Source organism: Octopus sinensis, linkage group LG14 (genome assembly GCF_006345805.1).
Source record: "Octopus sinensis linkage group LG14, ASM634580v1, whole genome shotgun sequence".
Taxonomy (NCBI): Eukaryota; Metazoa; Mollusca; class Cephalopoda; order Octopoda; family Octopodidae; genus Octopus; species Octopus sinensis.
This window is the reverse complement of record NC_043010.1, coordinates 10,976,662-10,994,161: the sequence shown is the minus strand read 5'-3', so window position 1 is coordinate 10,994,161 and position 17,500 is coordinate 10,976,662. Positions and strand designations below refer to the sequence as shown.

The 17,500-nt window shown below is 35.4% G+C and overlaps 1 protein-coding gene across 4 annotated transcripts in view; it reads left to right on the top strand.

Annotated features, from left to right (window-relative positions):
• LOC115219236 (protocadherin-19) overlaps nucleotides 1-17,500 on the top strand; it is a 395,408-nt gene that overhangs the window by 292,753 nt on the left and 85,155 nt on the right. For 2 of the 4 annotated variants that reach the window (XM_036508617.1, XM_036508612.1), the window contains one exon: nucleotides 5,736-5,796. The exons of the other annotated variants lie outside the window; for them this stretch is intronic. In XM_036508617.1, coding sequence (XP_036364510.1) covers nucleotides 5,736-5,738 — 3 coding nt within the window. In that variant the 3' untranslated portion in view covers nucleotides 5,739-5,796. Of the gene's footprint in view, nucleotides 1-5,735; nucleotides 5,797-17,500 lie in introns of those variants that run through there. 4 annotated transcript variants of the gene reach the window in all.

Below are 17,500 nucleotides of genomic sequence, written 5' to 3'. Positions count from 1 at the left end.
TTTGAAGTGTTTAGTTAAACAAGTCAACCTTAGTATTTATCTTTTCAGGCTCAGTACTTATTTTATCTATTTATACTGGTGAATTGCTAAGTTATGGGGACATAAACAAACCAACACTAATTGTCAAGTGATATGGCCACAAACATATATACCTACATATATATATATATACATAAAATGTGACCTCGTGTGTACCATTGGCGATTTTTTTTTCCTCTGTCTTCCCTTCTCTGGATCTTTCCTTCTCCTATGTTTCCGACGAAGAGCTCCGCTCGAAACGTTAAACCCTCCTTCTTTCATGAGCGTCCAATAATTCTATATTTGTTCCACGTCCTTGCGTTGTTGTGTTTTTTTGTGTTTTCTTGTTTGGATTAACTATATATATATATATATATATATAATATATATATATATATATATATTCAAAATGGGAACGGTACACAAGAGGTCACATATATATATATATATATATATATATTTATATGTATACATATATATGTGTATATATATAGGCATCTCTATATATGTGTGTGTGTGTGTGATGGGTTTCTTTCAGTTTTCAAATACCAAATCCAATTATAAGGATTCAGTTACCACATAGTTGGGAATCATGCTTCTTAACCAGCCGTGCCACTGCCTAAATATTTCCATGCTTGCTGTCTCTGTATCTTAGTTGGTTAGAACAACAGGCTTCTATAGCTTAACTCTTATTTAGCACATTCTTTTCCTAGTTTCAGCCAATAGAGTTCCCCATCTTCAAGGAGTTTTAGTTGATCATATCAATGCTGGTACATATGTTGGTCTTGAACTGATTTTATTGATTTCTATACCTCAAATGCTTCAGTTAACTTTTGATGCCAAGGGATGCATATTGATGCATTGTTATTACACAGTGTACACAAACATACCTACACATACGCAAACAGACATTCATAGACTCACTTATTTGTTACCAGATAGAATTTAACATGTAGAGAAAACTCAAGGTGAATTGTTGCATTTGTATATTTTAAGTATTGAATAAAGATCATTTTTATGAGTGTATTTAAATAGGCACAGGCATGGCTATGTGGTAAGAAGTTTGGTTCCCCACCACATAGTTCTGGGTTCAGTCCCATTGTGTGGCACCTTGGACAAATGTCGTCTACTATAACCTCAGACCAATCAGAATCTTGTGAGTAGACAGTTTAACAGCTTCACCTTGATCACCTTGACCGACCAGTCCGTCAGGCATCCATTTGACACCGCTGGTCACAGCACACTGTCCACTCCTCTCTGGATCACACCTTTCTCATCCACGTGATCCCAATCGTCCTCCTGAAATCGTAACTCCACTGTCGTGGAGGTCTTCCGGGTGGTCTTTTCCGCTTGTGCGGGTACCACTCAACAACTGCGTGGGTCCACCGATTATCGGTGAGCCGGGCGACGTGTCCAGCCCATCTAAACTTGCTGCATGTATACTCTGCGATGACATCCCTCACGCCGGACTTCTTTCTGATGATCTTGCTACTTATGTTGCTTCATTTAGCTTCTGTTCACCCAATACAGTCACAATGATTTATTTGATTGCAGACATTTTCCGAATGTGCCACACAGTGGCACTGAACTCAAAACCCCTTGGTTGGGAAGTAAACTTCTAAAACACACTGTCATGCTTGTACAACACACACACACACACACACACAAACACACACACATACATGTACGTCTTTTTGTGTGTGTGGGTGTGTATACATATATGTACATATACATTTGTGTGTGCATATTTGTATATGTTTGTGCCCTTGCTTACATCTGCCTCTCACCTACATGAAAGTCATCATGTTTGCACGATGTTCCTGTTGGCCCCTCTCTCGTCAATAAATCACTTACTCACTTCATGCCTTTGAAGCAGCATAGAATAAGAGGCCCCTTACTTGAAAAGCTGGTATAGGTTATCGTCATAAAGAGCATCCAACTACAAGATAAATGTCTCAATAATGTTTGCTATCATAAAAGCTCTGATGTAAAAATGAACAATGTATTTAAACACACACACACAAGTGTGCAAGTGGTGTTCAAAATTCACAACAGCTGTTTCGGCAGCAATTTATTAATACATTCATAGAATGCATCTTAGCAAAAACTCACCATTGTCAGATAAATTTTAGACATATAAGCAGGTAAGGTAGAAATAGATGACTTGTTCACCAATTATCATGATGAATATATATATATATATATATAAAGTTAAATAATAAGGGTAGAAATTGATGTTAATCAATTAAAACCAGTGGCTTAGCATATTTAATAATCCGAAGATTAAAAATTGTGTTACATACAAAATTAAGAGGAATGACCATTAAAGTGGACACCCTATATGCTAAACATAGACGTCAAATCACCATTACCATGAACAATGTGTTCTCAAGAAAAAATCTCAGCAAAAACGCCAAAATGTAAAAATGATCAAAACAAATGAAAACATACGAAATAAAAACGATTACCTACGTACCAATTGGTTTCCCTTATTAATATCTATGTATATATGTGTGTTTTATATACGTAGACATACTCTTTACTCTTTTTACTCTTTTACTTGTTTCAGTCATTTGACTGTGGCCATGCTGGAGCACCGCCTTTAGTCAAGCAAATCGACCCTGGGACTTATTCTTTGTAAGCCCAGTACTTATTCTATCGGTCTCTTTTGCCAAACCGCTAAGTGACGGGGACGTAAACACACCAGCATCAGTTGTCAAGCAATGCTAGGGAACAAACACAACACACAAACATACACACATATATATATATATATACATATATATATACATATATGACAGGCTTCTTTCAGTTTCCGTCTACCAAATCCACTCACAAGGCATTGGTCGGCCCGAGGCTATAGCAGAAGACACTTGCTCAAGGTGCCACGTAGTGGGACTGAACCCGGAACCATGTGGTTGGTTAGCAAGCTACTTACCACACATCCACTCCTTATTGAGACATTTATCTTGTAGTTGGATGCTCTTTATGATGATAACCTATATGTGTGATTTATATACGTAGATATTAACAAGGGAAAGCAATTGGTACGTAGGTAATCGTTTTTATTTCGTATGTTTTCATTTGTCATGATCATTTTTACATTTTGGCATTTTTGCTGAGATTTTTTCTTGAGAATACATTCTTCGTGGTAATGGCGATTTGACGTCTATGTTTAGCATATAGGGGTATTCCTCTTAATTTTGTATATATATATATATATGGCGGTGCCCCAGCATGGCCACAGCTCATAAGCTGAAACTAGAAACAAACAAACAAACAATATATACATACATATAATAACAAAATAATATATAAACATATGCATATATACATACATATATGTACATACCTACATATTCATGTATATATACATGCATATATGGGTACAGGACACCAAAAAACGTTGAACACAATGAGAAACGAAAACATAAAAACAAAACAGGAAATGGACTTTTTTCAAACAGGACAACTGAAGAAGGGGAATATTTCTTGTATTGTATGTCTTGTATTCTGCTTTTTCCTTGTTTGAAAAAAGTCTGGAATCTTGGGATTAATAGACTGTGCTCTTAACCACTACGCCATATACACCTGATGAAGGCTGGAGAGTATATCAGCCGAAATGTTGTGTTAACAACAAACAAGATGAGGACAAATATCTGTCAAATATAAATAATGTAAATAATGTACATAATTCCCCATCTCTTAAAATATAGAACTGTAAGGCTAGCAATTTTCGGGGAGCAGGGTAAGTCAATTTTATCAACACCAGTTTTCAACTGGTACTTATTTTATCAATCTTGAAAGGTTGAAAGACAGAATTGACCTTGGCAGAATTTGATTTGGCCAGCTTTCTGTCTCACCCTTGCCTGTAATATCAAAGCCAGAACCATCTGGCTATGAACTGCAACCACATAACTGATAAAGAATTCTCAAAAATTTCTAGCATCATAGAAATATCCAAACTTCATTGACACAAATTAAATTCTGTTGTTTGTCTTAGTCTCATATTAAATTAATTAATATTGTAAATGGTCTAACTAAAGCAAAGACAATTAAAAATACAAATATTACTCATATAAATCAATATCTCATTTCATTTGAATTTTTCCCTCTGAATATAGAAATATCTACTCAATGTGTTTGACTAAACGCAGCTTTCTGGTAGCAAAGAACCAACATGAACTACCCAATGAATGAAATAACTATACAATAAGTATGAAATGAAAGTGTAATTTAAATTTTATTTAGCTTGAAATTTAGAGGGCATTCTTTATGTAAATCCATTTCTGTCCATCACTTCACATGTCTTTGTTAAAATGCGTATGTATTAACGAGTGGTTTACACAATGCATAACTAGGTTTTGCACTTACGAGTTTTACTGATTCAACTCAGTTATTTTTTCTTCTTCTTCTTCTTCTTCTTCCAAATACAGTCTGGATATCAATATCCAACAATTAGGAAACAAATAAATAAATAAATAGATAAATGAAAAATATTTTGTATTCCAAACTGTATTCATCGTTTGCTTCTACTTACCATTAGAATCTGTTATGTATGATTAATATAAAGAAAATGGAAAAACTCTGAAGCCAGAAAGAAAAATCAGTTAAAATTTTTTATATTATATTATATTTATTTCTTGAGAATTCTGCAAACTTCAAATATATCAGAGCTAAGTTCATCACGCAGAAAGAAAGAAGATAAAAAAACAATTATATCATAAAATATTTTTCTTTGCTGCCTTATTTAAATTTTTTTCTTTGTTGAATAGTTGTAATTTATTTGATTAAATGTTTTCTTATGCATTTAAGAAATGAAATATGCAATGTACAGCAATAGAATTTTTATATCCGAGATGTATGCTTTATTAATGATTTTTAAATGTTTCTTTATAAAGAGGAAAGAAAATGCAATAAATTTCAGATAAATGATGTAAGAAATACATTTGGACTATTTTCCTTTTATGAATTGTAAGGTTTCTAGAATGAAGTTATCGGCTTGTTGAAAGCATTGTCGAAACCGTTTCGTTAAATTTGTCTTTAGTGGTCATTGAGTTTAAAGCATTCCTAAAGGCAATATATTTAAATTGCTGGAATTATGAAGTTACAAACTGCCAAATAATTGCATTGCTAACATGGAGAAAGATAATTAATTTAGTAAATAAATTACTTCATAATTATGACCATTTCTCAAAGAAATATAATTAACACCTGTAATTAGCTGGCCATTTCTTAACATTAATTTACTGACTGAACACCTGCAATTAGCTGGCCGTTTCTTAATGTTAATTTGCAGAATGGATTGAGACTCTTATTTGTGTTAGATAATTAGAAAGTCTATTAGTAAGCTCTAAGAGCCGATCCTCAATCATGTGCTGTATAATTACATAATCTATATTTGACTAGGTGTTTTGAAACTTTCTAATATGTTATTTAATGAACTTCCTTAGTAAATTGCTAGACACTGACTTCAGTCTCCCTGTGATATATTATTTTAAAATACATTTTTGGAGCCATAGAATAGGTGGATAAGCATTATTTTCAACTCTAGATTTTAATTCTCAAGATGTATTTCTCTTCCTGTCGAAAACTAGTCTGCTGTTTCAAACTATTTATATATAACTATAATGTATTCTTCCTCATTCTTCTGGCTGTTTGTCTTTTCTATGTAGTTAATTCTAAACAATAATTCAATAATTCTTGGACTCTTCCAGTGAAAAGAAGCAACAGATAACGAAAAGAGGGTGTATATAAGCAGTGTTAGCTGTATCAGAGGTAACTGTATTTTTGATGTATTATACACACATACTCACACACACACACACACACGCACACACACACACACACACACACGCACACACACACACACACACACACACACACACACACACACACATACACACACTTAAATATTCATAAATGCTAAAACTTTTCGCCAATGTATTCGTTTCTGAAGATTTCCTTAACATAGTCACATTAAATACACACATACACAAACACACACATAAATACATAGATCATACATACACACATATTATCACACAAACATATAGTTACAGATGATACTATTTAAATATGCATGCATGATTATATATAAATATCATTTAATATTGATTGTTTTCTAATCAATTTTGACAATGAAATGTTATTAAGTATGTGTACGTAGAGTTCTATACATATGTAGATGTCTGTCTCTCTATCTATCTTTTTATATATAAACAACCTCTCTCAATATATATATATATATATATATAAACAACTTATAAACAAGGGCAAAAGAAAAAATTCTAATGCCAAATATGCCGAAAATCGACTTAAATCGTCAATATCCATATAATTCATCACTATAAGCATGCGTCTCGAAGTAAGCCGACAGAAATTTCTAAAAAAATTCCGTTATTATCGTATCGGCCCCGATTTCAGAGTTAATTCATAAGAATTTTCTCCTCATCAGCGATAAATACGGTAAGAAATAAATGAAATACTTATTTATACCCATGGAAGAAGCAAACACTAAGTCCTGTGTACAAATACATACAAAATAGAAATTCTATATGAGAATTATATATATATATGAGAATTATATATATTTATGTATATATACATATATATTATTTTACTCTTTTACTTGTTTCAGTCATTTGACTGGGGCCATGCTGGAGCACCACCTTTAGTCGAGAAAATTGACCCCAGGACTTTTCTTTGTAAGCCTAGTACTTATTCTATCAGTTCGTTTGCTGAACTGCTAAGTTATTGGGATGTAAACACACCAACATTCGTTTTCACACACATACATACAACATATATATATATGTATATATGCGTGTATATATATATATTTATATATACTTATATATGTGATTATATATGTGATTAATTCTGTTTTTTATATAATTTTCATCTGTCTTTCCCGCCTAATTGTTCTGGTGTTCGCTGAATTTTCCTCTAGAGAACATTCTTTGTAGTTTGATCGTTGGTGATCTATTTCTAGCATACGGCCGACTACCTAGCGGTCTTGCCCTTTGAATATACACATGTATTAGAATTTTCTCTGATTTTTCAGATTTTTGTATGCTAGGCTACTGGTTTTAAATTAATATCAATTTATCTCCCTCATTATTTAAATATATATGAATATATATATATATATTTACTTATTTATTTATATCCAAGTTTGTATGATTGTGTATAGAAGAATATGTTACTCAATGAAATTCCAGCTTAGTCTGATTTTCACATTTCATTATTACCAATGCATTCTATTTACTGAGAGAATATTACTTTATAAACATTCATAGAATAAAAACCTAGCTAGAACTGAATTTATCTAATTTGCACATGATGGCATGTGGTGTATATCGAAGATGTTTTGCTGATGGTTATAAGATCATAGTTCAATTCCTTGAACAGGCGGTGCATGGTGTTATTGAGCAAAGTGCTTCATGCTACACAGCTAAACCCAAGGTGAACACCAGTTTAGTGCTGGTATAGTCCTTTCCCTCTGCAATAATCACATCTTAGATAATAAGTCGGGACAAGAGACAGCAGGGTTGAGAAGGCAGATATGTCTGTTTGAAATTGATGAAAGCACTCTGTTGGTTACGACGACGAGGGTTCCGGTTGATCCGAATCAACGGAACAGCATGCTCGTGAAATTAACGTGTAAGTGGCTGAGCACTCCACAGACATGTGCACCCTTAACGTAGTTCTCGGGGAGATTCAGCGTGACACAGAGAGTGACAAGGCCGGCCCCTTTGAAATACAGGCACAAGAGAAACAGGAAGTAAGAGTGAGAGAAAGTTGTGGTGAAAGAGTACAGCAGGGATCACCACCATCCCCTGCCGGAGCCTCGTGGAGCTTTTTAGGTGTTTTCGCTCAATAAACACTCACAACGCCCGGTCTGGGAATCGAAACCGCGATCCTATGACCGCGAGTCCGCTGCCCTAACCACTGGGCCATTGCGCCTCCACTGTTTGAAATTACACAGCTGATTAAAACAAATAAAGTAAGTGGCACATACTATAAGTCATACATGTTTGCAAATGCCCCCCCCCCCCACAGACACACACACACACACACACTTGTATATATATTAATGTTTTGTAACATTGCATGCACTGTAACATGAATTATGTCAATAATATAAGCATCACTCAATGGCGGGCGAAATGCTTAGCGGTATTTCGTCAGTCGTTACGTTCTGAGTTCAAATTCCGCCGAGGTCGACTTTGCCTTTCATACTTTTGGGGTCGATAAATTAAGTACCAGTTACGCACTGGAGTCGATGTAATCGACTTAATACCTATGTCTGTCCTTGTTTGTCCCTTCTATGTTTAGCCCCTTATGGGTAATAAAGAAATAGGTATTTCGTCTGCTGCTACGTTCTCAGTTCAAATTCCACCGAGGTCGACTTTGCCTTTCATCCTTTCGGGGTCGATTAAATAAGTACCAGTTACGCACTGGGGTCGATATAATCGATTTTATCCGTTTGTCTGTCCTTGTTTGTCCCCTCTGTGTTTAGCCCCTTGTGGGTAATAAAGAAATAGGTATTTCGTCTGCTGCTACATTCTGAGTTCAAATTCCACCGAGGTCGACTTTGCCTTTCATCCTTTCGGGGTCGATTAAATAAGTACCAGTTACGCACTGGGGTCGATATAATCGACTTAATCCGTTTGTCTGTCCTTGTTTGTCCCCTCTGTGTTTAGCCCCTTGTGGGTAATAAAGAAATAGGTATTTCCTCTGCTGCTACATTCTGAGTTCAAATTCCACCGAGGTCGACTTTGCCTTTCATCCTTTCGGGGTCGATTAAATAAGTACCAGTTACGCACTGGGGTCGATATAATCGACTTAATCCGTTTTTCTGTCCTTGTTTGTCCTCTCTGTGTTTACCCCCATGTGGGTAGTAAAGAAATAGGGATTAAGATAATTAGAAGTATACAATAAACCTGAAAAGCATATCTTTATCTTTAAGAAGAGGAAATACTTGCCTGTATGGCTGGCTGCTTGTCTACTTCAAAAAGAACATACCCAGGTCTCCACATACAGATGTAGATATGTAGTTAATCCTAACCAACAGAAGCCCTGGTTTGAAGAAAATTATGATTAAAGGTATCATTCTACTTGTGGCGAGCTGGCAGAAACGTTAGCACGCCGGGTGAAATGCTTAGCGGTATTTCGTCTGCCGTTACGAGTTCAAATTCCGCCGAGGTCGACTTTGCCTTTCATCTTTTTGAGGGTCGATAAATTAAGTACCAGTTACGCACTGGGGTCGATGTAATCGACTTAATACCTATGTCTGTCCTTGTTTGTCACCTCTGTGTTTAGCCCCTTGTGGGGGTAATAAAGAAATAGGTATTTCGTCTGCCATTACGTTCTGAGTTCAAATTCCACCGAGGTCGACTTTGTCTTTCATCCTTTCAGGGTCGATAAATTAAGTACCAGTTACGCACTGGGGTCGATGTAATCGACTTAATGCCTTTGTCTGTCCTTGTTTGTTCCCTCTGTGTTTAACCCCTTGTGGGTAATAAAGAAATGGGTATTTTAAACCTATTTGATGTTATGCTATCTAATATCTTTTATCTTTTACTAGTAGAAAACACTTGCTGAGGGTGCTGCAGAGTGGGACTGAACCCAGGACTACATTGCTGCAAAGTGAACTACTTAACCACACAGCCATGCCTGTGGTTTAAAATAAACAGACAATTCAATCTTGCTGTCATAAATAAACAGTGTTGTTAAACTCTAGATCTTCCACTCTGTGCAAACAAAGAAGACCAATTTTGTTTTGTCTAGGTTTGCATGTACTAAAAATTTTAAGCTATTCCTCTCTGTGTAGATATGGTGTGAGATACTGATCTCTGATGAAATGTTGATATATATAGAGAACACCAATCAGATTAGTCACTTTTTCTAACCACAGTGAGAAAGACTTGTAGTTTAACCACTTGTCTCTGTATTCTGAGGTGTGTGTACATGTATCTGCTCAGAACTTTGTGAAGCTTACATTGCACTGCAGATTAAATGTTATTGGAGATTAAATTAACCTTCCTAGAATGCATTTTTAAATGCTGATTCCAAATCTGTCTTTAGATTTTCTTAAGGACATCTAATTTTTGAATTACGGATTTTATTTATACTTAGATGTATTAAATAGTTTTTAAGTCTATCCCTACAGATTTTCTGTAGAATTTAGAGCCAGCACTGATAGGAAAACGAAATATAGTGTCTCTACCAGCAATTGATATTAAGCAGTATTTTATATAAAATTTTTTATTGCCAGAGTACGCAATTGATCAAAATTATATATAATTAATTCTAACCTCCTTTTATACATGATAGATACAATTATATGCTCATGTAATTAAAAAATATACATTATACAAGTTTTCAAAAGTATTTTGAATAGGATTTTCTGTAATAAACTTGGTCTAGATTGTCCTAATCACTTTGACCGACCAGTCCGTCAGGCGTCCATTTGACACCACTGGTCACAACACGCTGTCCACTCCTCTCTGAATCGCGCCTTACTCATCCATGTGATCCCAATCGTCCTCTTGAAACCGTCACTCCACCATCGTGGAGGTCTTCCGGGTGGTCTTTTCCGCACACGCGGGTACCACTCGACATCTGCGTGCATCCACCGATTATCGGTGAGCCGGGCGACATGTCCAGCCCATCTGTACCTTCTGCGTGTATACTCTGCGATGACATCTCTCACGCCAGACTTCTTTCTGATGATCTTGCTACTTATGTGCTCTCTCAACGAGATACCAAGCATTGACCTTTCCATGGCTCTTTGAGACATTACCAGTCTTTGCTCTTCTCTCTTTGTGGTAGCCCTAATATAGAATCAAACCATAGTCAGCCATCATATCTTCATGAATTACTCTTCTTACTCATCATTCGTTGCAAAATTTAATGAAAAAAATCTTGATGAAAATGCTGGACATGTGTTTTTAATGAATCAACCACTCATTTTTATATTGGCCCCAAAATGGTTCTCAACTTCACCTCACTAGAAATATTTTATTTCTCCCAAAAGCTTTCAGATAACTACTTAAATGGTTGCCAAGGTTTTAATCCCTGTGTGTTGATAGGGTGTTGAAATTAAATATCTTTTTAAGCTTCCCTGATTTGCAGAAAAATACCTCTTTATCTTTGCCGTACTCACATATGGGAACTTTTTTCCGAAAGGTATTGAATTCCTCATGTATTGACTTTAGTCACTGCTTTAACAAATTTCTTTCATTAAACTAATTATAATAAAGAGAAGTGGTACAAATATCTTCTTGGAATCAATTAAAAGACCAAAGTGAACATTCTTCTTCCTTAGAACACATAATGAACTTGGTGCCACTCATGTGTAATAGAGTGAACCATGAAAGCACAACCGGTTCTAAGGACAAAAGTCGACTCTATTGTAAATCATGATTCCAGCACTCTATTGTACTTCCAGTACTCTAAATAACTCTATTGTAAATCATGATTCCAGCACTCTATTGTACTTCCAGTACTCTAAATAACTCTATTGTAAATCATGATTCCAGTGCTCTATTGTACTTCCAGTACTCTAAATAACTCTATTGTAAATCATGATTCCAGTACTCTATTGTACTTCCAGTATTCTAAATAACTCTATTGTAAATCATGATTCCAGTGCTCTATTGTACTTCCAGTACTCTAAATAACTCTATTGTAAATCATGATTCCAGTACTCTATTGTACTTCCAGTACTCTAAATAACTCTATTGTAAATCATGATTCCAGTGCTCTATTGTACTTCCAGTACTTTAAATAACTCTATTGTAAATCATGATTCCAGCACTCTATTGTACTTCCAGTACTCTAAATAACTCTATTGTAAATCATGATTCCAGCACTCTATTGTACTTCCAGTACTCTAAATAACTCTATTGTAAATCATGATTCCAGTACTCCATTGTACTTCCAGTACTCTAAATAACTCTATTGTAAATCATGATTCCAGTGCTCTATTGTACTTCTAGTACTCTAAATAACTCTATTGTAAATCATGATTCCAGCACTCTATTGTACTTCCAGTACTCTAAATAACTCTATTGTAAATCATGATTCCAGTGCTCTATTGTACTTCCAGTACTCTAAATAACTCTATTGTAAATCATGATTCCAGTACTCTATTGTACTTCCAGTGCTCTAAATAACTCTATTGTAAATCCTCATTCCAGTACTCTATTGTACTTCCAGTACTCTAAATAACTCTATTGTAAATCATGATTCCAGTACTCTATTGTACTTCCAGTACTCTAAATAACTCTAGTGTAAATCATGATTCCAGTACTCCATTGTACTTCCAGTACTCCAAATAACTCTATTGTAAATCATTAGCATGCCAGTAAATTTAAGATCTCCACAGTGCTTCCATTGATGAGTGTAGTATCAAATAATTTCCTGTAGAACATCCATGTTATCATCTATTTCTTTCAAGTGGACAAAGTCTGTGATGAAGAAGCTCAAATGCTACCGGAGATAAGTTTGTGAAGAACTCATTGATGTCAGTAGACTATCTGCGATAAAGCATGTTGCCAAATTAAAATTTCACATTTGATAATAACCAACTTACATATTTTAGTTGAATAAATTACCTTCCTTTGGTGTACAGAAAGCAACAAGTCTTTTACAAGATTATTGGAAGACACTTGAATAAATAACTTTGATTCCGAATTTTCTTCAGGAATATATATTCAGGTTCTGTTGAAGGTCTCGCACTTCTAACAACTGTGCCTTCATCATTGTCCATTTCCTCAGCTTTGGAAATTACTCCATCATGATGGACTGGCTTATATGCTGAATACATGTTTGGATAGACAATCTTGTGGCTATTCTTTACATAAAACTAAATTATGTTATTACGGAGATGTACTCGCATAGCAAGTGATTTGATCTGAGACCGTGTGCTGGAACGAAAACAATTGCAGTGTGGAAGGTGTTTGTAAGCCATTTAAGAAACACACAAAAGCCGTTCGATTCACTTCAACATTTAAGTTTAATTTGTCAAAATATTTTCGTCGTTTTAAGACCGCGACCTGTTCACTGACAAAAATCCGTGCTGCACAGGTTTTTGTCAGTGAACAGGTCGCGGTCTTAAAACGACAAAAAGAGAAAGATATATAAAGCGGTAAGCTGGCAGAATCATTAGCATGCCTGGCAAAATGCTTGACAGCATTTTGTCTGTCTTTATGTTCTGAGTTCAAATTCTGCCATGGTCAGCTTTGCCTTTCATCCTTTCAGAATCGATAAAACGAGTACCGGTTGAGCCCTGGGGATGATGTAATTGACTTACCCACTTTCTTGAAAATTGCTGGCCTTGTGCCACCAGCAACAACAACAACAACAACTCCCACACCACTACTACCACTACCACAACCATCCCCACCCTACACTACGGCCACTACCATCCCCACCAACACCACCACCACCACCATCACTACCACAGCACCACTGCCACTACCACTACTACCACCACCACTGCTGCTGCCACCAGCACCAGTACCACCACCACCACCATAATCATAATCATTATCATCAAAATCGGATTAATCAGACCAATGCAGAATCCTCAGCCAAATCGTACCATTTGCTAGAAATAGCAAGCAAATCTTACTTCAGACCACACACTATTGACTGAATAATGTAGCTGGTGGGATTCTCTTGATAATTGAATGAGATGTCATAGTTTGAATACCTTTCATAATAGGTCTGCCCAAACAGAGCCTTCTTAGGGCTCTAAGCAGCAGCAACAATAACATCACCATAATCCGCAAGAACAACAAGAAAAATAGCAACACCACCAACAACAATTGTACACTGACCTCTGATCATTTCCTTAAGCCTATTACTGCATTTTCTGTGTTGTTAAACTCCCTGAAATCACTGTTAAGTTAGTGATATTTTGGCTAATGGAGTCAGCTGTCAAGTGAGAGGAAAAATAATCCTCAACTGACCTCTGTTCTAAGATTGTTTTCCAACTTCCACATTTCAATATCTTTGCTTGCAGATGATTATAATATTACGGGCTTCATTAATATGAGTCATAATTTCTGACTCTGTGTTTCCCTTTTAGTTCAAATGAAAATTCATTTGTCCATCATCTTCTGTTGCATATAATAAAGAAACACATCTTTTCTGTCAAAGAATTTACTCATCTATCTGTCTGACAATCTGTCTACATTCATACATACGTACGTACATACATACATACATTGGCGCAGGAGTGGCTGTGTGGTAAGTAGCTTGCTAACCAGCCACATGGTTCCGGGTTTAGTCCCACTGCGTGGTACGTTCGGCAAGTGTCTTCTACTATAGCCTCGGGCCGACCAAAGCCTTGTGAGTGGATTTGGTAGATGGAAACTGAAAGAAGCCTGTCGTATATATGTATATATATATATATATATATATATATGTGTGTGGTGTGTGTTTGTGTGTCTGTGTTTGTCCCCCTAGCATTGCTTGACAACCGATGCTGGTGTGTTACGTCCCCGTCACTTAGCGGTTCGGCAAAAGAGACCGATAGAATAAGTACTGGGCTTACAAAGAATAAGTCCCGGGGCGATTTTGCTCGACTAAAGGCGGTGCTCCAGCATGGCCGCAATCAAATGACTGAAACAAGTAAAAGAGTAAAAAAAGAGTAAATACATACATACATACATACATACATATATATATATATATATATATATATATATACGCATGCATACAGGGTGCAGTGAATAAACTGTTGTCTAAATTATGCAAAAATGAAAAAAACACTGATATCTCATTTTAACAGATATATTTACCTAAATTACATAAAAATATCTTGAAATACTAAAGAGTCTACAAACACACACACACACATATATGGTGCATCAGCATGGCCGCAGCTCTGAGCTGAAACTAGAAAAAAAAAATATATATATACATATATACGACAAGCTTCTTTCAGTTTCCGTCTACCAAATCCACTCACAAGGCATTGGGCGGCCCGGGGCTGTAGCAGAAGACACTTGCCCAAGATGCCATGCAGTGGAACTGAACCCTGTGGTTGGTTAGCAAGCTACTTACCACACAGCCACTCCTGCACCTATATATATATGATGATAATGATGATGATGATATATATATATATATGTATGTATGTATGTATATGCATGTATATATATATATAATGACATCACATGATTTTTTGCACATTTCTGTAATATCTCAGTGATGGATATTACACTACACACTGTGTAATAGCCTTAGATAAAGAATGGACATGTGTAAAGAAATGGAATAATTATATCAGGCTGTTTTTATTACCTTCATTATTTAATCATTGTATTGTACTCAATGGTTATTATAGCATATATACCTGCACCTTATGGATGTATATATATATATATATATATAAGCATGAATACATATATTTGAGAATATGTATTGAAGTGCAATGTGATATTTTGAGTGCTGAATAAATGATTATATGTCATGCCTCATAAAGCCATTTTAACAATAAATTTCTCTCACTCACACCTATGTGTTATTTTTCTCCACTCACACATACATGTATATATACATATATATTTACATGTCTGTCCCTCCATCAATTTATCTATCTATCTGTCTGTCTGTCTGTCTATCTATCTATCTATCTATCTATCTATCTATCTATCTATCTATCTATCTATCTATCTATCTATCTATTTTTTTTTTTGTTCTTTTCTTCCCTTTTACGATCCCTCTTGATCGAAAACCTACGCCACCCCTTTTTTTTTCTTTTGTTTTTTCTTTTTTTCATCCCCCAAAAGAAAAGCTCTACCTTGTAACTTGTCCCATCTGTGTGCAGCCCTGTGTGGCCAGTAAAGAAACTTATCTATATACATATATGTATGTGTGTGTTCGTGTGTATATATGTGTGTGTATATATATATATATATATTATATATATATATCTATATATATATACACACACACACACACACATACACACACAAACATACATACAGTTTTAAAGATCTGTTTCAACCACATTTTACCAGTGAGTTTCACACAGGAGTTAGGTGATAACCTGAGATGGTGCTCATCAGAAGGGCTACTATGCAAAGTAATGCTATGGATCTCTTCTGTGCAGGACAGCAATCTCACATCTGATTTGTATATGTTGTGAAAAAGAAGCTAATGAAAATAACCAATGGGAGAATTCAGAGAGAAATTCATCAAGAGTTATGGAATGCCTTCACTGTGTGATGGGTAACTACATGCAAATTGGGTTTGTGGACTTGGTGCAGACTGTGTGGGATTAATATGTGTGCAGGTGGCATGAGGTCGAATGCGGGGAAGGATGGATATCTAATCTTAAAAACGTGGGAGGGTATGCATGAATATTTGCATGTCCTTGTTTGTATACCAGGTTGGGTGTGAACGCTACTATTTACGTAGCAATTCTAAGTTAATTGCGAGCTCAGGCAGAGCACTACTAAAGCAAAAAGAAAAAAGATGGACAATAACATTTCTTTTGATAAAACAGTTATTTTGAAGAATTGATACCTTAAAATGATAGCAACAGTAACAGTAAAAATGGAAGAAGTCAAGTCAATGAAAAAGTCACCATGTGGTGGTTAGTTCAATTAGAAATTGCCGCAAAAGTTTTCCCTGTGACCTAGTTTCTGTTAATTAATGAAACGAGATAATGTAACTTAACATCCATTACTTTCAATTGTTTCACCAAAACAAGAAGGTTAATGACCTTTACTCTTTACAAGGCTTCAAAATTTAATGTTGAGGAAGGAAGAGAGGGAATTTATCCTAGAGTAGAAACTGGCCTTGAATGCTCACTATGGGGTAAACTGCAACCGTTTCGTTACCAACCCAGCTGAAACCGGCTCTGGTTCTGTAGTACAAATGTCTTGTTTTCATAAGTCTTGACTTAGAATCTTCCACCAAACCTTAGTCACAATTTATGTTCCTAACACTAGCTTAAGGATAACTAAGTTATTTTACTAAATTCTTTGTTATATTTGAAATAAATTGAAAGAAACACAGAAATAAGGTAACAAAAGGGTTAAAATATATAGTAGAGAAACAATTCTTAACCCTTTTGATACCAACCTGGCTGAAACCGATTCTGGTTCTGTAGTACAAATGTCTTGTTTTCATAAGTCTTGAATTAGAATCTTCTAACACTAGCTGAATGATAACTAAATTATTTTACTAAATCCTTTGTTATATTTAAAGTAATTGAAAGAAACAGAGATTCTCAAAATAAATACAGTAACGAAAGGGTTAAAAGCAAATAAGGGCTATGTTGCCGAAGGTGTGAAACTTGGTGATAGATTAAGTCTATCATCAGAAATAAATTTACTAACTGCATAAATGCAAGACGGTCATCAAGCTGCTTGATCCTGTGTGACCAGAGGTTTAACAACAGGAATGATGACAGAAGTGGTTTTGTGTTATTGTGCACTTTTAAAAATGTATT